The following is a 21662-nucleotide window of genomic DNA, read 5'->3' on the forward strand; positions in this document are numbered from 1 at the left end:
GGCTGCCTATGAAACAATTACAAGGAAATATGGGATAATTCCTTTGTTTTGCCTGAAATCAACAAGAGTATTTGTATATAAAGGAAATATTTTAAGCAATGACTGACTACCCAGAAGGGGTAGACCTCTGTTCTTTTGTCTTTTAGATCATCAGAGAAAACAGATGCCAGGTGAACAGCATTTAAACGTACCATGCATTTACTGGCACAATAGGAATTATTTTTGTGTTCTGTGTCCTGTCTTGTGGCCAGAATTGTTGTGTTTAATATTTTCATAGGACAGTCTAGTTCAAAATTAAATAGAAGGGTTAAATAAAAAAAAGCAGATACTTGTTTTATTCAACTTGGAATACAAAGTGTTTGGATAAATCAGGAAAATGTGATATACGAAAGTCTAATACATTTGCTTAAGTAAGAAAAAGAAACTTCCTTGGCCAGATCTTTTAATTGAAAAAAAAATTGTTGTTAAAAATTTGTATACCAACAGTCTTTGGAAGCAAGGACATGGAAGGTTAACCCACTCCCCATATTGCACATGGGATCCTTCTGGCTACCTCAGATTTCTAGCCAGAGGGCTGGGAAGGGAGGAAAGCTATTGGACACCAGAGGTTGTACCGAGTGGACTCCTCAAAAGTGGGTGTGCTTGTCCTGGTTTGTTGCTCCAAAGCTCTGTAATAAAGTTATTTTACTGGAAGGGTGTATGTGGCATACATTGAATAATAAGACTAAAGTACTGTATAATGGCAATGTGTATGTGTTCATTGTTGGGAAAAGGTGTATGAATGAAGACTGGAAGTTTCCTTTGTAGGTTAAAAGAAGCCAAGAAGGGGAGAAGGAAAAAGAACAAAATGAATTAACTGGAAAAAAATAGCTAGCAAGCTCAGTCCAAAGATAAGACGCTGGCCCCATTCAAGGACACTGCTACAGCTAAGACTTGGCTGACAACCAAGAAAGGGGGGGGGGGGCTTGAATGTGCCCAAGCAGCTGTAAAAATATCTGCAAAACACTGCCAGGCATTAATGAAATGTGTTAGGTTTTTTTCTCACAGGTAAAGAAGTGCTATCCAAAGACCCTAGAAGCCCTGCTATTTATTGAAACCAGGAGACTGAGTCTAGGTAAAGTCCATCAATGAAAGACTGCTTTGGCTCCATGCTGGAAAGGCCCTTTCCAAGTCCTGTTAACCACCAACACCGCTGTGAAGTGCCAAGGACTACCTGCCTGGACCCATGCTTCTCACTGCAAAAAAGTCCCCCCCACCTCGGGAGGGCTCTCCGACTGATAAGCCTATTTCTCCTTCTAGCTCTGCTGTGTCTTCTGGACAGCAGGGGAAAAGGACAACGTGAAGTGCTAGTAACCTCTCCCTTGTATGATGCTGAACCACGACTGTTTCAGGAAAAGAGAAGAAGAAACACTCGCTCCATTGAAACCACCAAAGTCCAGGGATTCCTGACTACAAAAGACATTAAAAACTGATCCTGGTGAAGAAACAAAGATACTCTGGCGATACTGATCCAAACACAACGCGTGGTTGTTTTTCCACAACACTACCTTTAGAAATCTCAGATTGTTACTTTCTTTGTGTTTTGTCAAATCTGCAGTGAAAGTGTCCTTAAAATGAACATGTGCTAGGTCATTCTCCGTGACTTCTATATAATGAAATATTTGGCAGAATGTGTGTAAAACAGAACAGGGGACATACAATTCTCCTCCAAGGAGTTCAGTCACAAATTTAATTAATGCATTTTTTTTTAAATGAGCATTGTCAGCATGGAAGCATGTCCACTGGAATGGTGGCCGAAGTATGAAGGGACATATGCATGTTTAGCATATCTTGCACATAAATACCTGCACTGCCAGCTACAAATGTGCCATGAGAACACCGTCTCACACTTTCTGGTGACATCATAAATTAGAAGCAGGCAGCATTCTCCCCTGTAAATGTGAACAAACCTGTTTGTCTTAATGATCAGCAGAAAACGAACAGTAGACATCTAGGTTCTAAAGTTTTTAATTGCTTTATTTTTGAGTGCACTTATATAATTAAAATAATCTGTTTTTAAGTTACCCTTTCCTGATAAAGAGATTGCACTACAGTACTTCTATGAGGTGAATTGAAATACACTATTTTTGTTTTGCATGTTTACAGTACAAATATTTGTAACAAAAATAATATAAAGTGAGCACTGTACACTCTCTCTTCTTTGTTGTGATAGAAATCGATAGATATGAAAACATAGAAAAACATTTGAAAACATTAAACAAATTCCAAAATCTATTCTATTGTTTAACTATGTGATTCATCAAGATTAATATTTTTAACCACAATGAATTTTTTTGAGTTAACCATGAGAGTTAATTGCAATTAATCAACAGCGCTACTATCTTCTTTCGATTACTTAACAATACCAGGTTACATTTCAAAGTTCTAGTCTCTATTTCTTGCAATGGTCCCAAATACCTTTTACACACTTTTCAAACACTTATGTCTCCCTCTTGTATGGATTGCTTGATGTTTAACAAGGTCAGACCTCCGTATGAAACTTTTTCCACAGTCTAAGCACTGATGGGGTCTCTCTCCAGTGTGGATTTTTTGATGTACAAGAAGGTTTGACCTCCGTACAAAACTTTTTCCACAGTCTAAGCACTTATGGGGTCTCTCTCCAGTGTGGATTTCCTCATGTTTAACAAGGTCTGACCTCCGTATGAAACCTGTCCCACAGATTAAGCACTTATGGGGTCTCTCTCCAGTGTGGATTGCCTGATGAATAAGAAGGGCTGATCTCTGTATAAAACTTTTCCCACAGTCTAAGCACTTGTGGGGTCTCTCTCCAGTGTGGATTGCCTGATGAATAAGAAGGGTTGATTTCTGTATAAAACTTTTTTCACAGATTAAGCACTTATGCGGTCTCTCTCCAGTGTGGATTGCCTGATGTTTGACAAGGGCGGACCTCTGTATGAAACTTTTCCCACAGTCTAAGCACTTATGGGGTCTGTCTCCGGTGTGTATTCTCTGATGTTCCATAAGATTTGATTTTTGTGTGAAACTTTTCCCACAGTCCAAACACTTATGGGATTTCTCTCCTGTATGAATTATCTGATGTTTAGCAAGGCTTGACCTCTCTACGAAATGTTTCCCACACTCTAAGCACTTATGCGGTCTCTCTCCTGTGTGTTTTCTCTGATGACGAAGTAGGGTTGACCTCTGTAGGAAACATTTCCCACAGTCTAAGCATTTGTGGGGTCTCACTCCAGTGTGGATTGCCTGATGTTGGACAAGGGCTGACCTCTGTATGAAACTTTTTCCACAATCTAAACATTTATGGGGTCTCTCTCCACTGTGGATTGCCTGATGACTCAGTAGGGCTGACCTCCATATGAAACTTTTCCCACAGATTAAGCATTTATGGGGTCTCTCTCCAGTGTGGATTGCCTGATGTGTAATCAATGTTGACTTCCAATTCAAACAATTCCTGCCATCAAGGCACTCAGTGGGTTTCTCTCCTGTGTGGCTTCTCCCATGGTTATTAAGATCTGAGCGGTTATTGAAGCTTTCCCCACGGTCTGAGCGTTGAAGTGATTTCTCTCCAGTATGAATTGTCTGAGGTGAAACAAACTGTGGTCTCAGAATGAATCCTTTTCCATAACCGAGGCATTCATAGCGTTTGTCTTCGTTAGGGGTTGTGTGATGGGCTGTAGGATCCCTGTATCCTTCCCCACAGATAATAGATTCATCCATCTGCTCCCTTGAGTGGTTTCTCAGCAGCCTCTGTGACCTCTGCCAATTTCCCCAGGCTTCTCCCTGTTCCAAGCACTGGGAAAAATTCCCTTCAGCTCTTCCCAAAAAGGTTCCCTGTGATTCCCTGTGTCCAGGAACTTCCTGCTGTTGATTCCCATCCTTATTCTCACTCACTCTCTCATCACCTGCTGGGAGAGAGAGAGAATCCAGACAGAAGTCATTGTGCTGGGGAGAAATTAAGAGGAATAGCACCAAGGGAAAACCCAACATACTAAAGCTGCACAGACAGAGCAATTGGATTCTGCCTCCACTTCCCACCCAAACTTTTACAGAGAGGGAAAGTTGGGAAGGAAACTCCTGCAGGTAACAGGACATATGGGAAGCGTTGTCAGTGATATCTGCTGCCTGCAACCATGTCTAGGTGAGAAGAGGAAGGAACTAAAGGCATTTACTGATACCTCATTTTTGGGATTCTCAACTTTTTCCTTCCTTCACCAGATGGCTTGTGTTAGTCCTCACCTGTCCGGTCGCCTCTTGGGATCTCTCTTCCCTCACAGGACTGGAGATCGGGCACCCACAGCTCTTCCCCTCGTTCCAGCCGGCTGATCAGGTCAGGTTTGGGAAGGGGAAATCCTGTGTATGGAGTGAAATCAGACCAGATAAGGATGCGTGGAGGATTGAGAGAGCGTCTGTCAGAAAGGATATTCCGTGAGCGGAACCTGTCCCTGTGCTGTGCTGGGGAATGTGGAATCTAAGAGGACGGGAACATGGTCACTGAGCCCCCTCGAGGGGGGCAGACATCTGGGGAGGTGAGGGGAATTGTGGTGCACACTGAGCTCTAGTGTTAAACCCCTGCCTATTTCTACACCTGTCGAGCCCAGAGCCCTCCACATGGCTGGAGGTGTTACCAAGGAGGAGGAAGAAGAGGGATTCTGTGCGAGACTGTGAAACAACACAGACAAGACAATACATGACGCCTCCCCCTTGGAAGCTACGGGGGTTGGGTGGGGATGATTAAGTATGTGCCTTAGGTTTTGGCACCCTGGTCTCATTGCAGTGTCAGTCACACAGACCGCCCCCAGCTTTCAATAATCCAGGGACCAGGAATCCCTTACCCAGCGAGGTCACCGTCTTGTAGTTCTCCTGCATGACGTCCCTGTAGAGGGCTCTCTGAGCGGGATCCAGCAGAGCCCCCTGCCCCTGGGTGAAATACACAGCCACCTCCTCGAAAGTCACCGGCATCTGAAACAACAAGAGTCTCCCACTCAGCACCTGCTGCCCCAGCCACAATCCCATTAGTCACAGGGGAGGAGGACCAAAGAAGCAGAATCCTCCCCACACCCTGCTCAGAGCTGCCAGGAGGCTTCAGGGGGTGGGAGAAGGTGAGAGCTCCTTGTCCCCCCCAGCAGATGGAGCAGGGCAGGTTCTTCTCATTTACCACATGCCTGCCCGCCACAGGCTGATACGGGAAGCTGAGCTCTGAGCTGAGGACAAGAACAGGAATACCAACAGCTTCCCTTTGTATTTCACAGCAGCCTCTGGCCAGTGGGGTCAGTTTTCCAGCACTGCCCAGGGTTCAGAAATGGGGGAATGTTTCCCGCCCCCAACACGCCTATTCAGAAAATCAGGCCCAGGTTGATCATATTCTAGCAGGTTCATCACACCCAGTCCCACACTGGGTGTTTAACCCCTCTACAATACCCCTCCCCACCACCAAAAGCTCCTACCTGAGCTGGCTCCATCACAGCCATTTCCTTTCCGTGTCTCCTGGAAGATGGGATGATCTGGAGTGAAACGTGGACGTGATTCCTCAGCCTGTTGGGGCGAGAGGGGCGATGGGGGAGGTTACAGAAGGGGCTGGAATCCATATCATTCCCCAATTCCCCCAGGCTCTCTCCCTGCAGAGAGACACTTTGGTTCTATGACTGCCATGCTGGGAAGAAACCCAGTTAGTTCATTACATCGCTGTCCAGGCCACCTATGCCCCCATTAGAACAAACCCTACCAAGGCCCTTCTAAACCTCTTCAGAACAGTATCTCTGAGCCAAACACTGGAAAAAGAGCAGAACCAAAGGAGTCACTTTAGGGCACTGCCCCACAGTGTATTGTAACCAGTCCTGCGGTGCTCAGCAGTATCAGCAACTGGCTTTTCCTCTCTCAGCTCCTCCCCTTGTTCCCAGGAGAGCTGACTGTGTGTGTGTGTGTGTGCGCGTGTGCGCACAGGGAATGGATCTGGGCAGGGCTGGGAGCTGGGAACCTCCCTCTCCACTTCTTGCTCCTGCTGCCCTTCAAGTCTCTCCACTCTCCCCTTTTATCTTCTTCCCTCGCCCTGGGAGAACGGGCGACTACCCCATTGTCGTGGGCCTTTGCTCTCCTTAGGCAGCTCAGCCACTGACACTGGTAACGGGGGTTGAACCCGGCTGTGTCACTGAGGGCAGCAGCTCTGGGACTCACAGACACAGGGAGCCCTTCCCCTTGTAGGCCAAACTCAGCAGCCAGTCCCTGAAAGGGGCCCTTTGTACAGAGTCATTTGCCTGCCCAGCTCCAGCCCTTTCCCCAGGTCTCTCCATCACCTGGGAGCTCAAGATCAGGGGCTGGTATGGTTAGAGGGGTTCCAGCCACTGGAGAAAGTGCCCCTGGGCTGGTCTCAGAGGGGTGTGATGAAGCAGGAATTTTCTTAATATTTTCTCTGAATACTATGTGTGTGCCTCAGTTTCCCCATGTGTTACTCAACTATTGAACTGGTGGGATACAGGTATGTGATCATTGCAGAGACCTCTAGAGGGCAGGTGTGACTGCAGAGTGGCTGCCTGGGCATAGAGGAAGGGTAGGCAAACTGCGGCCCCCATCCTGTCCCACTCCTGAGCTCACAGGGGAGGCTTCCCTGGCCCCTTCCCCACTTTCCTTCTTAGCCACGCCAACACACACGGGCAGCGCTCTGGGGGGCAGGGCTGCACGGCAGCTAGTCTGGCTCTGGTCACTGCTCTGAGCAGTGTAGTAAGGGGGCCGGGGCCAGAGCCAGGGGGTTGGGTAAAGGGCAGGGAGTCCCAGGGTGCAGTCAGGGGACAGGAATCAAGGGGTGGTTGGATGGGGCAGAGGTTCTGGGGTGGTCATCAGGGGATGGGGAACGGGGGGGATTTGATGGGATGTGGTAACCCCAAGGCTCTGTCAGGGAGTGGGGGTGTGGATAGGGGTTCGGGCACTCAGGGGACGGGGAGGTTGGATAGGAGGTGGGGAGGGTTCTCTGGAAGGGGCAGTCAATGGACAAGGAGCAGGGAGGGTGTAGATGGGGTGGAGTCTTGAGGGGGTGGTTAGGGGAAGGGGGTCTCTGGAGAGTGCGGTCAGGGGACAAGGAGCAGGGGGGCTTAGATGGGGTGGGGTCTTTGGGGGGTGGTTAGGGGAAGCGGGTCTCTGGAGAGGGCAGTCAGGGGACAAGGAGCAGCGGGGGTTGGAAGGGTCAGGGATTCTGAGGGGGGCAGTAAGTGGGAAGAGGTCAGATAGGTGGCAGGGCCAGGCTGTTTGGGGAGGCACAGTTTTCCCTACCCGGCCCTCCATACAATTTTGATCCCCGATGTGGCCCTCGGGCCAAAAAGTTTGCCCATCCCTGGCATAGAGAATGGTCAAAATTCTGTATCCTGACAAGCGATGGCCAGAGCCGGAGCTGAAGGTGTGGGAGAACAAAGAGAGGGGGAGGCCAGGTGGCCTGTTTTCCTGGGAAAGAGAGAAAGCACGGAGCAGGGGCAGCTGGGCGTCACTGGGGATGGGGGGCTGGAAGCGGTCAGTCTCCTGGTTTGGGACTCAGGGGGAGAGTCCAGGGCTCGGGACTCTGGATTCCCCCCCCCCCCCACCATGGACTCTTCTGAAAGCTCCTGATTTCTGTGCTAACAAGCTCTGTTCTATGCTGTGTTCCCAGTGACCAATAAACCCGTCTGTTTTCCAAGCTGGCCGAGAGTCACAGCTGACTGCGGAGGTGGGGTGCACGGCCCATGTGGGGGAGCGTGTCAGGCTTCTCCTTAAACTGCCCCAGGGGCTCAGGGTGGGGCCGTGTGCCCTCCCTGGGCCCTGGGGACGGGGAGGCTGGGGCCACACACTCAGCGGGTGGGGTGATATTGGGGGTGCTCAGGGGCTGGGGTCCTATGCCTATGGGGGGGACAGGAACTTGCCTCTCCCAGCCCTAGATTCACCCCCGCCCCCCACACAGGCTGTACCCTGTTCTTATCAGCAGCTCCTAGTCCCAGGCAGGGGGGGTGAAACAACCTATACCTTGGGGGGGTGCTGAGAGCCATTGAACCAAACTTTAAACCCTGGATAGGATGGAAACCCCTTCAAGCCGGGGGGCGCGGCAGGGATTCACCAGCCTATATCCAACGCCTGTGTTGCCCACCCGCGGCCCTGATTGTGCCCCTGGGACCCGCTCCTTCGCAAGCCCCGAGCTGGGGACCCCAGCCTGCACTCAGTTTTGCGCTGGCCAACCGTCTGCCCCCCCCGCCAGCTGCAGCGTCCGTCCGCAGTCCGCACCAGGGCGGCCAGGGGCAAGGAAACAAAGCAGCACATGGGAGGGGGGAATGGGTGGTAACAGGAACCCGCCCCTGCCACTGTCCCGCACACACCGGGAGCTGGCGGCCGCTTTCCCGGGCCCAGGGCGGGAATCGCAGCCAGCTCCGCTGGGAGCAGCCTGGGGCCAAACCTCCCCCTGCAGCCCGGGGGTGACGGGGGGGGGCGGGTCTCTCTCACCTTCCCTCCGAGCGGGGCCCCCTGGGGCAGGGGCCGGGCCGGGAAGGGGCCTGGCCGGGCTGGGGGCTCTGCCCTGGGAGAGGCTCCTGGGGAGCAGCGGGAAGGGCCCTGCTGGAGATTCCCCTCTCCCGGCTGCAGCCCGGGCTCCGGGCTCCGGGCTCCCAGCACCAGCCGCCGGGGCTCGGGGATCTCGCCAGGAGCCTGGAGCCAGAGTCCCCGCAGCGGCTGCGAGTCACTTCCTGCTGCCGGGCCTGAGCCCAGCGATCGCTCCCCCCAGAGCCGCCTCCCAGCTGCTCCTGGGTCCTAGCGATCAACCCAGCGCGCTGCAGCATCTCTGTGTCCGGCTCCTGTTCCACTCTCAGGACAGAAGGGAGGGACCGTCTTCCATCTAGCGGGGGGAATGGGAGACACATTTTTTCTAAAATACTTAATGAACTTTAGAGGAAACCAGTAAACAACGGGAAAGGCAGAAGGAAAACCCTTTGCCCCACTCTGTGGGCAGTGGGGAAGCACAAACAGCGTCTGTGGGATGCCAGGGCAGTTCACAGTCTGTCCCTCGCACCCAGTCCCAGGCCTCCTGCCCAGGCCTGGCTGTGCTGCAGGGATTCTGTGGCTCAGACACATGCTCTGGCGGTGGCCACATGCCCGCAGGCTCTAGGTGACAGGACCTTTCTTCCCAGTGTCCCCAAAAAGGTGCAAATCCAGAGGACAAATAAAAAGTCCCACTGTACGGAGAGACTTTGGCAAACCAGTAAAGTGCCTAAAACCACTATGGCTTATTGTTAAAAAGCAACCTAGTCAGCAAGCTGTAAATTGGCCAGTCAGCAAATTCAGCTTGACCAAGGCAGGCAGAGTTTTTGGGGTGCCACAGAAGGGGCAGCTTGACCCCACGTCCTTCCTGATAAGAATTGTGTTGAAGTTGCTGATACATGCATTTTAAAAGAGCAGGAATGTCTATTGGAGTCTCAGAGCTGCAGACTCTGGAAAAACCCACACCTGGTTAACCAATAATCTGAAGGAACCTCTTGCTTGAAACTGCTTACTTAACAAGTTTTCTTTAAGGGACATGTCATTGTACTACTAATGTGTAAATAAGGGGGAAAACCTTGAGATAGGCGGAACTCATTTGGGGCCTGGTCTCTCCCTCTGGATGCATCTTGTGTTCCCCACTGGCAGACAGGCTGTCACTGTGCCACTCGAGAACCACACTGAGCTTCGGTAATTATCGAAGGTTGGGGGTGTTTTACTAACCTGTTGCCGACGTGTGTAAGTGCTTGAGACTAGTAAAGTTTAGCTTGAAGCGAAAGCACTGTTGAGTTGTCCTATCTGTGCCAGCCATCTATCAGTCGGACGGCCGTGTCTCCCCTGATTTATTTCCTGACACCTCCTCGCACAGACTAAAAGTTACCAAGAGCTTTGGGTTGAAAGAACCCCGGCTAACACCCCCACTTGGTAATCTCTGTAACTGATTTTGGGGGGGGTGGCAGCCTCCTGATCTTTCAGCACTTCTGGCTGCTGACCTAGTTCTGTCCCTGCCTCCCCCCACAGGGTTCCACAGGGTGCAGGCCGTGGACTGGGACATCCCCGGGGGGCGGGAGAAATGCCAGTATGATAGGGATGACTTCATCAGCTTCCACGTCCAACCTCAGGCCCCTTACCCTGTCTGCATCCTGACTCCCCCCATCCTGGAGCCATGGCCCTGCTCCCGGCCCCACCTCAACGGGAGGGGGAGGCACAGAGAGGGATAAGGGGGGGGCACTACACCCCTACTGTAAAAATCATTCCACTTGTCCCAGAGCAATTCCAGCCTCTCTGTCTGTGCTTTGCCGGGCTAAACCAGTCATGGTGGCAGTCAGGATGCTGGGCAGATGCCCGTGTTGTGAACTCCTTAATGTGTAACCAGTAGAATTTTAATAGTTGAAACGGTTACTTTTTACATGCTATTTTCATCCCTAGTCTGGACACCTGCCTTGTAGCTTCAGAGCCCTTAGGCAGAAACCTCCACCTACCCCCAAAGCTTCCCTGACTATTTGCAGTAAAAGAATTCCCCTCTGGCTGCTGGGTGGGGCAGCCCCTCCCTCTCTCTTGGCCCATGGGTGGGGAACTGCCATTGTATCTCTCCCTCTCCTTCTCCCTGACCCCCACTCTCTTTCCTTCCCTCCCCCTGCCAGGCTGCTCTTGCTCTCACAGCCTCCCCTCCCCATGTTCCCCCTTTCCTCTGCAGAGACCCCCCACTCAGAGTTTCCCTCTATTGCAGCCCTGTTCCCATCTGGCCCCTAAGTCTTCCCTGATTCTCCTGCATCACCCCATCCCCCCTTCAGCCATTCCCTGCCTCCTGCTTCTGCCCCAGACCATCCCTCATCCTCCTCAATCCCACCTTATTTACACCCTCTTCAGCCCTCTCTCAGCTCCCCTCCTCTTCCTCTGCCCCCCCAGGTGTGGCTGTCCCAACCCCCAGCGCAGCGTGGGTTGGCTTCCCCCTGTTTTGCACACAGTGGGAGCTGGCAGGTGTCATATAGGAAATTGTTCCCTGTAGGAATGTGCTACCTCCACCAGTTGCTGATCTGTAACTGGTTTGTAAGAAACTGCTATTCTAAAAAACTTCTCTCTGATGTAGCAAATGACTACAGATCGCAGTTTGTCCCCTGCACTCTTTTATTGTCCCCTTCACTCGTGTTAGGACTAAGTATTATCTAGACCATTCCTGCCAGGTGTTTGTCAGCTACATGACCCCCCGATCAATCAATTTTTGCCCTCTGCCCTGGCTGCCCCATCCTCCAATTTTCCCCCTTTGCCCCTTTTTAACCCATGTAAAAAGCACTCAGCACAATCTTATGCTTAGTAAGGGCAGGATGAAGGGCAGTGGCTTCAGGAGATGTTACTGAGCATGCTGGGGTACGTCTATACTTACCTCCGGGTCCGGTGGTAAGCAATCGATCTTCTGGGATCGATCCCGGAAGTGCTCGCTGTCGACGCTGGTACTCCTGCTCCATGAGAGGAGTATGCGGAGTCGACGGGGGAGCCTGCCTGCCGCGTGTGGACCCACGGTAAGTTTGAACTAAGATAGTTCGACTTCAGCTACGTGAATAACGTAGCTGAAGTTGTGTATCTTAGTTCGAAGTGGGGGGTTAGTGTGGACCAGGCCTCAGTTAACCATAAGTAGCACATTCCTACAGGGATCAGTTTTCTGTACTGCACCATCCGGAGAGTTAATTAATCCACCCCAATGGGCTATAGCAGCTATGTCTGTGGGAGAAGCCCAAAAAATAAATAAATGCCAATTGACTCTTCAGCAGGAGGCAGGCAAATGGGAAATGCCAGCCAGAGGGGATTTCCCTGGCAGATAAGATTTCCAACTCTCCAGGGCCAGGCGCCATTGCCACAAATGGTGTCAGGTCCAGGAGAGTTGACAACCCTAGTGTCAGATGAAAAATTTTCCCCACAGCCCCTAGAAGAGTCTGGAAAGCTGAAGAATGATCAGCTCTGGTCTGAGCATGAGCAGCACGTACAGCAGGCCGGGGGAAGGGAGGTTAAGCAACGTAGGGTTACCATACGTCCGGTTTTTCCCGGACATGTCCGGCTTTTCAGCAATCAAACCCCCGTCCGGGGGGAATTGCCGAAAAGCCACACATGTCCGGGAAAATGGCCGGCACTTCCTCTCCCGCTGCGGCTCTGCTCCACTCCTCCCCTCTCAGATTTACAGAGCCAAGCTGCCCGAGCCAGCGCTACTGGCTTCGGGCAGCCCCCCCAGCCTCCGGACCCCGAGCCCCCAGCCAGGCACTTCTCCTACCCGGCTCCAGCTGAGCTGCTCCCCCGGTGCAAGGTCCGGAGGCGGGGGGGGCTGCCCGAAGCCAGCAGCTCGGCTCTTACAGTCTGAGAGGGGAGGAGCAGCTCAGCTGGAGTCCAGGTAGGAGAAGTGCCTGGCCAGCAGCTGGGGTCCGGAGGCAACGGGGCTGCTCGAAGGGTCAGGGAGCAGCAGCAGTCGCCGGAGCCTGCTCTAAGGTAAGCCAGGGATGCCAGCAAAGCTGGGAGTACGTAGGGTTACCATATGTCCGGATTTTCCCGGACATGTCTGGCTTTTTGGGCTCCAAACCCCCGTCCGGGGGGAAATCCCAAAAAGCCGGACATGTCCGGGAAGATCAGGACATGCGGGCGGCGGTGGTGGGCCGGGGGCGCCCAGCACCGGCGGGGCAGAGCGCCGGCGCTGCCGGGGGACCGGGGGCCGGCGGGGCCAGGGGGTGCTCGGCCGGGGGCCGGCCCAGGCTGGAAACGCCGGGGGGGGCAGCCTGGGCCGCTCCTCCTCCCCCCACACCCCCCCTTACCTGCTTCAGGCTTTCGGCGAATCAAATGTTCGCGGGAAGCAGGGGAGGGGGCGGAGTTGGGGCGGGGACTTTGGGGAAGAGGCGGAGTTGGGGCGTGGGCGGGGCTGGGGGTGGGTCCGGGGTCCGGTGGAGTGTCCTCCTTTTGGAGGCTCGAAATATGGTAACCCTATGTAACAGTGGTTTAATCATGAAGGGACAGAGGAATCTTTAGTGCATCTGGCATGTAAATATCTTGTGACTCCGGCTGCAACAGTCTCATAAGGTTGCCTCTTCTCACTTGCAGCATTACCTCCGGCAATGGAAACAAACTTGCTTGTCTAAGCCAGGGGTGGGCAAACTTTTTGGCCTGAGGGCCACATCGGGGTTGTGAAACTGTATGGAGGGCCAGGTAGAGAAGGCTGTGCCTCCCCAAACAGCCTGGCCCCCACCCCCATCCAACCCGTCCCACTTCCTGACCCCTGACTGCCCCCCTCAGAACATTCTACCCATCCAACCCCCCCTGCTCCTTGTCCCCTGACTGCTCTGATCCCTATCCACACTCCTGCACCCTGACAGGCCCACCGGGACTCCCATGCCTATCCAACTGTTCCCTGTCCCCTGACCCATATCCACACCCCCACTCCTAAGTGCCCTCCCAGAGCCCACCCCCTATCCACCTTCCCTGCTCCATCTCCCCGACTGCCCCATCCAACTGCCTCCTGCTCCCTGTCCCCTGACTGACCCCTGGGACCTCCTGCCCCTTATTCAACTCCTTCCTGGCTCCCCACCCCCTTACCATGGTGCTCAGCATGGCAGGAACTCACAGCCCCGCCGGAGCCAGCCCCGTCGCTCAATGCTGCCCAGCAGGAGCGTTGGTCCAGCGCGCTGGCGGTGTGGTGTGCTGAGGCTGCGGGGCAGGGGGAACAGCGGGGGAGGGACCGGGGTCTAGCCTCCCCAGCCAGGAGCTCAGGGGCTGGGCAGGACAGTTCCCCAGGCCGGATGTGGCCCAGGGGCTGTAGTTTGCCCACCTCTGGTCTAAGAAATTGGCTGAACAAGAAGTAGCACTGAGTGGACTTCTAGGCTCTAAAATTGTACATTGTTTTATTTTGAATGCAGGTATTTTTTACATAATTCTATATTTGTAAGTTACACTTTCCTGATAAAGAGATTGCACTACAGTACTTGTATGAGGTGAATTGAAAAATAATATTCCTTTTTGGGGGGGGGTTTACAGTGCAAATACTTGTAATAAAAATAAAGTGAGCATTGTAAACTTTGCATTCTATGTTGTAACTGAAATCAATATATTTGAAAATGTAGACAACATCCAAAAATATTTAGAGAAATGCTATTTTATCATTGTTTAACAGTGCAAATAATCACGATTCATCAGGATTAATTTTTTTTTAATCTCTTGAAATCCCTAATTCCAACTGATTTCTTTGATAAAATTATATGGTAAAAAAGAGAAAGGCAGCAATTTTTCATTAATAGTAGCTGTAACACTTTTGTATTTTTCTGTCGGATTTTAGAAGCAAGTCATTTTTAAGTGAGCCAAGTAGGCAAGACAGATCAGACTCCTGAAAGGGGTGAAGTGGTGGGGAAAGGCTGAGAGCCACTGGCATATAGGACCAATAGAAAGAGCATACCGGAGAACAGACAATCAGGGGGAACTTCAGCGGTTTTCTGGACTATAACTGGGGGTCAAGAACAGGACCTGTGACACTTCAGGCAGTGGCGTACCCAGGTGGAGGGAAAAGGGGGAGCAATAAAAAAAAAGGCGTCATCCGCTGTGGCGCTTTTACTCACCCGGTGGCGGGCCCTTCACTTGCTCTGGGTGTCTTCGGCGGCACTGAAGGGCCTGCCGCCGAAGTGCCACCGAAGACCCGGAGCGCCGCTGAGTGAGTAAAATAAAAGCACCGCAACGGGTGGTGCCTTTTTTTTCTCCCGCTTCCCCGGATGAGTACAAAGGCACCAATAAATTGACAAGGCGCCATTTGTGCTCAGTGAAGGAGCGGCCGCTCCCCCGCTCCCCCCCAGCTATGCTACTGACTTCAGGTCGCAAACAGGAGCGTACGTTTTGCATTCATGAAAAGGGAGATCCTAGTGATGGTGGCTGGTGACCCTGGGAGAATGCTTCAGCCATGGGTTTTACTTGTTAAACTCTGCCTATCTGAATCCTGTTACACCTGGTGTTTGATGTGTAACCTGTTGATCTTATTGCTTCGCTCACTATTTCTTCAATCTTAGTTAATAAACTCTTGTTTGTTTTCACTAAAAATATATCTCAGTGCTGTGATGTCCTATTGGCGCTGATCCTCAGCTGAATCAAACCAGCTGGTATTATCCCTTTGGGGACGGCTTACCTGGGCACTTCTGAGTATCTGGTTGAGAGGGGTCTGGACACTACAGAAAGACCCGTCAGAGGAGTGGCACCTAGTGTTAATCTGCAAGGCAAAGTAAGGACTGGCAGAGCCCGGATGTGTTCATATGGGGAGGTAAAAGGCTGGATGCGGGGCCGGCCCTCAACATTTTGGCACCTGAGGCAGGGAGCTCAAATGACACCCTCATGCCCCCTCGCTTGGGCCAAAACTTTGAAATGTCTCAATTCTGCCTTCTTCCTGTTCTACCAATCACAACCAATTACAAGAGTGTCATCACAAACTCTCCTGATTTCATCTGGATACTTTCAATACCTGTTGTTTTTCTTAAAGCCCCAACTTTTGGAATCATATGAATACTGTGATAAAGTTCCTTCTCTACCTTGGTGGGTCCTGCGCTTATTGGCGGATTTGCTCACCTCACAGATTCACCCTGTGGGTCAGGAAACAGCCCAGAGACCTTCCCCTCTGGTAGAAACCATAATCCAAGTCAATTCCTCCTGTGTTTGATCAGGAGTTGGGAGGTTGGGGGGAACCCGGGCCCTCCCTCTACTCCGGGTTCCAGCCCAGGGCCCTGTGGACTGCAGCTGTCTAGAGTGCCTCCTGGTACAGTTTCACAACAGCTACAACTCCCTGGGCTACTTCCCCATGGCCTCCTCCCAACACTTTCTACATCCTCACCACTGGACCTTCCTCCTGATATCTGATAACGCTTGTACTTCTCAGTCCTCCAGCACTATGCCTACTCACTCTCAGCTTTTTGCACGCCTCTTGCTCCCAGTTCCTCCCTCACATGCACTTCCTCTCCTCTGGCTCCCCCTTTGGCCTGACTGGAGTGCGCCCTTTTATAGCATCAGAGGGGCCATAATCAGAGTCAGGTGCTTAACAGCCTCACCTGACTCTTAGCAGGTTAATTGGAGTCAGGTGTTGTCATTAGCCTGGAACAACCCCTGCTCTGGTCAGTCAGGGAACAGATGCCTGCTTCTCCAGTGGCCAGTAGATCTCCCTTCGACTCCTCTGCTGTAGAAGGAAGGAGGAAGAGGGTTGCTGTTCCTGCTGGACACTGGGCCCTCGCTGCTGCTGTTGCTGTTGTTGCTGCTCTGGCTGCTCCCCTGGCTGGGCTAGACACCTCCACCGACCACCTTTCTCTTGCTGGCTGCTTGCTGGCTGGCTAGTGGATCCCCCCCACCTTCGGTTGCTGCTGTCACTCCAACTACAGCCTCTTGGGGATGGGGGGGCTGCTGGCTTGCTCCCCAGAGGAGGGGAGTGAGGGACCCCAGCTCCAGCCTTTGTTGCTGAGGACACCACCACAACCACCACCATCAGAGCGGGGTCCCTCCTGCCTGGCCACCAGACCACCACCACCTGGAGCTGCTGGAGCTGTTGTGTTCGCTGCTGGGGAGCTGCTGGAACCCTGAGGCTTTGGCTACACTTGTGAGTTACAGCACTGTAAAGGCTCCCCCAGCGCTATAACTCACTCCCTGTCCACACTGGCAAGGCATTTGCAGTGCTGTATCTCCATGGTTGCAGCGCTGCATGTACTCCATGTCCCCAAGAGGAATAGCGAGTATTGCGCTGCCGCTGCGGCGCCAGTGTGGCTGCCCAATGCACTGTGAATGGCCTCCAGAATTATTCGACAGTATCCCACAATGCCTGTTCTAGCCACTCTGCTCATCAGTTCAAACTCTAATGCCCTGGCCTCAGGTAACCAACCATGTGACCCACCCTTTACATTCCCCGGGGAATTTTAAAAATCCCCTTTCTCAGCCCGGCATGGCGTGGAGTGCTATCAACTAATTTTTCCAGGTGACCATGTCTCCACGTGCCAAGCGAGTCCCAGCATGGCGCAATGGCGAGTTGCTGGACCTCATCAGTATTTGGGGGGAGGAAGCAGTCCAGTTCCAGCTGCGCTCCAGCCGTAGGAATTACGATACCTTCAGGAAGGTATCAAAGGACATGATGGAAAGGGGCCATGACCGGGACTCCCTGCAGTGCAGGATTAAAGTGAAGGAGCTGCGGAGTGCCTATCGCAAAGCCCGCAATGCAAACGGCCGCTCGGGTGCTCCCCCCACGACCTGCCAATTCTACAAAGAGCTGGATGTGACACTTGGGGTTAACCCCACCTAAACTCCGAGCACAACCATGGACACTTCAGAGCCGGTGGGGGGGGAGGAGGAGGAGGAGGAAAACGGGAGTGATGTTGGTGGGCCGGATGGAGACACCCCAGAATCCCTGGAGCCATGCAGCCAGGAGCTCTTCTCGAGCCAGGAGGAAGGTAGCCAGTCGCAGCGGCCGGTACTTGGTGGAGGACAAACAGAAGAATAGGTTCCCAGTAAGCGGGGTTTTTTTCGGGAAGGAATTTTTTCGGTGTGGGCTCTTTGGGAGAGGAGGGTTAGGGCTGCATGCATGCCTAGATGCAGAATAGTGCATTGATGTGGTTTATCACATCGTGGTAATCGGCCTCGGTAATCTCAAATGTCTCATCCAGAACGTGTGCAATGCGCTTGTGCAGGTTTATCGGGAGAGCCACCGTGGTCCTTGTCCCAGCCAGGCTAACGTCTCCATGCCACTGTGCCGTGAGGGGCGGGAGGACCATTGCTGCACACAGGCAAGCTGCATATGGGACAGGGCGGAAGCCGCATTGCAGTAGAAGACCCTCCCTTGCTTCCCAGGTCACCCTCAGCAGCGAGATATCGTCCAGGACGAACTCCTGTGGAAAATGTTGGGACAGTGTTCAGTCTAGGTGCCCCCTGAAGCTGTTGGCTCTCCCCAAGGCACAGAAACCCAGAGGACAGTGCAGCCCTGAAACAATCAGTCCCCCTTACTCACCATTTTGAGGTTCCCGTGGGATATGTGTGCTCTGTTTCGGACGGGAAAATTATGCTATTGTGTAGACCCTATGTGTTTTCTACTCCTTAAGTGCGGGGGGAATCATTACTCTGTCTGGTATAAACAATGCTGCCTCTGTTAAATGTTGCATTTTGCCTATACAGCTGCATCAACCTTGAGACCTCAGCCGACTGCTGACTGCTTTTCAAGCCCAGCTTCCACTGGTGAAATAAGGGAATATTTCACTGAATGGAAGCTGTTAACATCAGTGACGTTTAAATCACATGAACTGAAGACCAGTCTGTGAGAGTGCTGCCTTCAGATTGCAGGAGAGGAAGCTACGAGCTGAGGTTGTTACTGGTTTGTTTAATAGAATTTATTATTACTTCTATTTGCATCACACTAACCCTTACAGACCACACATGAGATCTGAGCACTGCACAAAACCCAGCCAGGGGCAATCCCTGCCTTGAGCAGGTTACAGTCTAACTAGGGTGGGAGGGAAACTGAGGCACAGAGAGGGGCAGTTACTTACCCAGGACAGATGGAACTAGAACCCAAAACTCCCAAGACTCACTCTACTGTCCTAAGCATTACACCATGCTGCCACTTCAACATCAACCTCCGTGAAGAAGTGTGTCCATTAGGAGGGAGAGACGCCTTGGTAAAGGTCCCAGGCTCAGCAGGGAGAGGTTTCCCATTGAGAATCTGAACTCCTGTGCTGCTCCATGAAGGGTTAAACTGGGCCCTGGTCTACACTATGAGCTTAGGTCGAATTTAGCAGTGTGAGATCGATTTAACCCTGCAGCCGTCCACACGATGAAGCCATTTTTGTCGACTTAAAGGGCTCTTAAAATCGATTTCTGTACTCTTCCCCGATGAGGGGATTAGTGCTGAAATCAACATCGCCAAGTCGAATTTGTGGTAGTGTGGACGCAATTTGACGGTATTGGCCTCCAGGAGCTATCCCAGAGTGCTCCATTGTGACCGCTCTGGACAGCACTTTGAACTCAGATGCACTAGCCAGGTACACAGGAAAAGCCCCAGGAACTTTTGAATTTCATTTCCTGTTTGGCCAGCGTGGTGAACTCAGCAGCACTGGTGACTATGCAGTCCCCACAGAATGTTTCTACTTTCCCCCTATCCTCTCCATCCCTGAGGTTATTGCAGATTAGAAGGCGAAAAAACCGCACTCATGATGACATGTTTTCTGAGCTCATGCAGTCCTCCTGCACTGATAGGGCACAGCGTAATGCATGGAGGCATTCAGTGGCAGAGGTGAGGAAAGAATTGCTGTGTTTACTTAATGGCAAAAGTATCATGCCTCGCTACAGATCCTGCCCGAGCCAGGTCGCTGTGTCAGCCTTGGGCTGGGGCATGACCGCTTTGTGAGCAGGAAGGCCATAGATATAGACATTGCATTAGGTAGCTTCTGTAGCTAGAGAAAACATTCCTGTGCATTTGGCAAGGTTTGTGGCAAAAAAAGAGAAGTCCCGTAGTTTAGTAGTTATAACATTCACCTAACACATGAAAGCCCCATAGTGTAGTGGTTGTCTTGTTCACCTCACACACGAAACGTCCCTGGTTTGGAACAGGTCACTGTTCCTTTTTCTGACTCCCCTCCTGCATTTTTAGTCTTAGAACAGACCACGCTGTGAAATTTTACTTTGAATTATATCTATTATGAGTTAAATAATATGGAAGCTCTCTCTAAATTATAGTCCCGGTTTCCTTCGCCTTTCAGCTGCTCTGATACATTAATATTTTTGTTAGGGGTGGGGGAAATTTTTCATGAACCTTTTATAGGGACTAATGCTATCTAGGTCTCTGAAATAACCTTAACGTGGCCCATAGCGTGCAATCCTTCGTTCTGGATTTGTCATTCCACAAGTTGAACTGTTCCTTACTACTGTCTAGGCTTCATAGCCATGGGAGCAAGGGGTAGGCTGGGAGAGCAGCCTGAGGCAGAAGCCTCCAGCTCGCATGATATTCCAGGCAGGACTGAATCTCCATGAGATGGAACTTAAAGAAGAGAATGACCTGGAGTCACTCCGATTCGGTGCTCTAAGAGGAGGATAGCCATGTCTGTCCAGGCACCCCTGAATGACCTCACTGAGGTCTGCCAATTGAGCAGGGCTGAGCGAGACCCCGGCTGGCAGGAGCTGGTGGACGGAGCCCCAGACTGGCAGTGGGCTGAGCCGCTCACCCTGCTGCCAGTCTGGGGCTCCATCTGGCGGCCCCGCTCAGCCCACTGCCTGCCTGGGGTTCCGATCATCCAGGCAGGCAGCGCGCTGAGTGGGTCTGGTGGATGGGACCCCGGAAAAAAGGCGTGAAATGATTTTCTGCAATTGCTTTCATGGAGGGGGGGGAGGGCTGACAACATGTACCCAGAAGCACCCGCAACAAAGTTTTTGCCCCATCAGGCATTGGGAGCTCAACCCAGAATTCCAATGGGTGGTGGAGACTGCGGGAACAGTGGGCTAGCTACCACAGTGCAATGCGCCAAGAGTCGATGCTAGCCTCCATACTGTGGACACACTCTGCCGACTTAATGGTCTTAAGTGGGGGGGACACACAATCGACTGCATCAAATCGATTTCTAAAAAATCGACTTTTATTAAATCGACCCTAATTTCGTAGTGTAGACATGCTGCCGGCCTCCACTAGAGGAGGTCACTGGGCTAAACACTGTGTGGGACCCCGAGCACATAGAGTCCGCACACAAAAGGGCTCCAGGCAGCTCAGGTCCATGCCAAGTACCACTGGGATTACACTGGACTGTAGCCAAACTAACCCCAGGTTGGAGCTGACCGGTGCCAGTCTGACCTGTTCTGTTGTGTACGTGGGCAAGGACCAGCCAGAGTGGTACCGTTAGTCCCACCAGGCAGCCTTTTGAAATCTCCCAGCGAGAGAGCTGCAGGGCATGTACGCCAGAGCCGTGTAGCCTCCACAGCTGCAGGTGGAGTCAGTGGAGCTGCAGGAGACCAGCCCCTCTGAGAACCAGGCCCCAGGTGCCTAAAGGTCGGCACCCAAACTCTAGAACCTAAATTAAAGGCCAATTGTTACACCTGGATCCAGCCCATCACTGTGCTCAGGTCCTGTATGCAGCTAGTCTGGGCACGTGGGCTGCAGGGAAGGAGAAAGCCCCTCCCCCATGGCGAGGGATCCCTCCAGCAAAGGAGCCTCTTGTGCCTCCTCCACAGCTGCAGGCACAAGGCGGGTTCCTGAGAGGGCTGGGAATGGGGTGGGGGAGGGGGGAGGGCGGGTGGAAGAGGGAGGGGGTGGGCGGGGGACAGAGGGATGTGGGCAGTGTTAAGCTGGGCCTCTGACACTCTGCACAGTGGCCAAGACACATGGGGCCCATTGTCATCGGGATGTAACTCTGGCTGCTTCAGAACTTCCTCAGCCTGTGCCAAGGTCTGCACCGGCCCCTGCAGCCACTGAACAGCAGAGTCACAAATGGCAGGAGGGGACGGGGTGTGTGGAGACCATCAGGAGGCTCTGAAACTCCTGTGAAGAGCCTCAAACTTTGATCTGTCTGGTTTGCCATCTGTCCTGGGCTCACAGAGCTCACAGGGTGGTTCCCATAGAGGAGGCTGCCCAGGAGTACAAGGTAGGGAATTGCTGTCAAGTTTAATGGGTAATGACTTTGGATTTTAATTACAGGCTAATTTCACTGAAA

At 52.3% G+C, this 21662-nt stretch overlaps 1 protein-coding gene across 6 annotated transcripts in view; it reads right to left on the reverse strand.

The window, feature by feature from the left end:
- Positions 1-1998: 1998 nt before the first annotated feature.
- Positions 1999-21662, reverse strand: part of LOC128847499 (zinc finger protein OZF-like) — a 32072-nt gene continuing 12408 nt past the window's right edge. The window contains exons 1-5 of one of the 6 annotated variants that reach the window (XM_054046965.1): positions 5741-5839; positions 5463-5550; positions 4851-4977; positions 4255-4368; positions 1999-3923 (exon numbers count right to left, since the gene is read on the reverse strand). In XM_054046965.1, coding sequence (XP_053902940.1) covers positions 2461-3923; positions 4255-4368; positions 4851-4977; positions 5463-5486 — 1728 coding nt within the window. In that variant the 5' untranslated portion in view covers positions 5487-5550; positions 5741-5839 and the 3' untranslated portion in view covers positions 1999-2460. Of the gene's footprint in view, positions 4369-4850; positions 4978-5462; positions 5865-21662 lie in introns of those variants that run through there. The other 5 variants (XM_054046963.1, XM_054046962.1, XR_008446903.1 and 2 more) reach the window with 5 other exon arrangements.

This window comes from Malaclemys terrapin, chromosome 13 (assembly GCF_027887155.1).
Source record: "Malaclemys terrapin pileata isolate rMalTer1 chromosome 13, rMalTer1.hap1, whole genome shotgun sequence".
NCBI classification, from domain to species: Eukaryota; Metazoa; Chordata; order Testudines; family Emydidae; genus Malaclemys; species Malaclemys terrapin.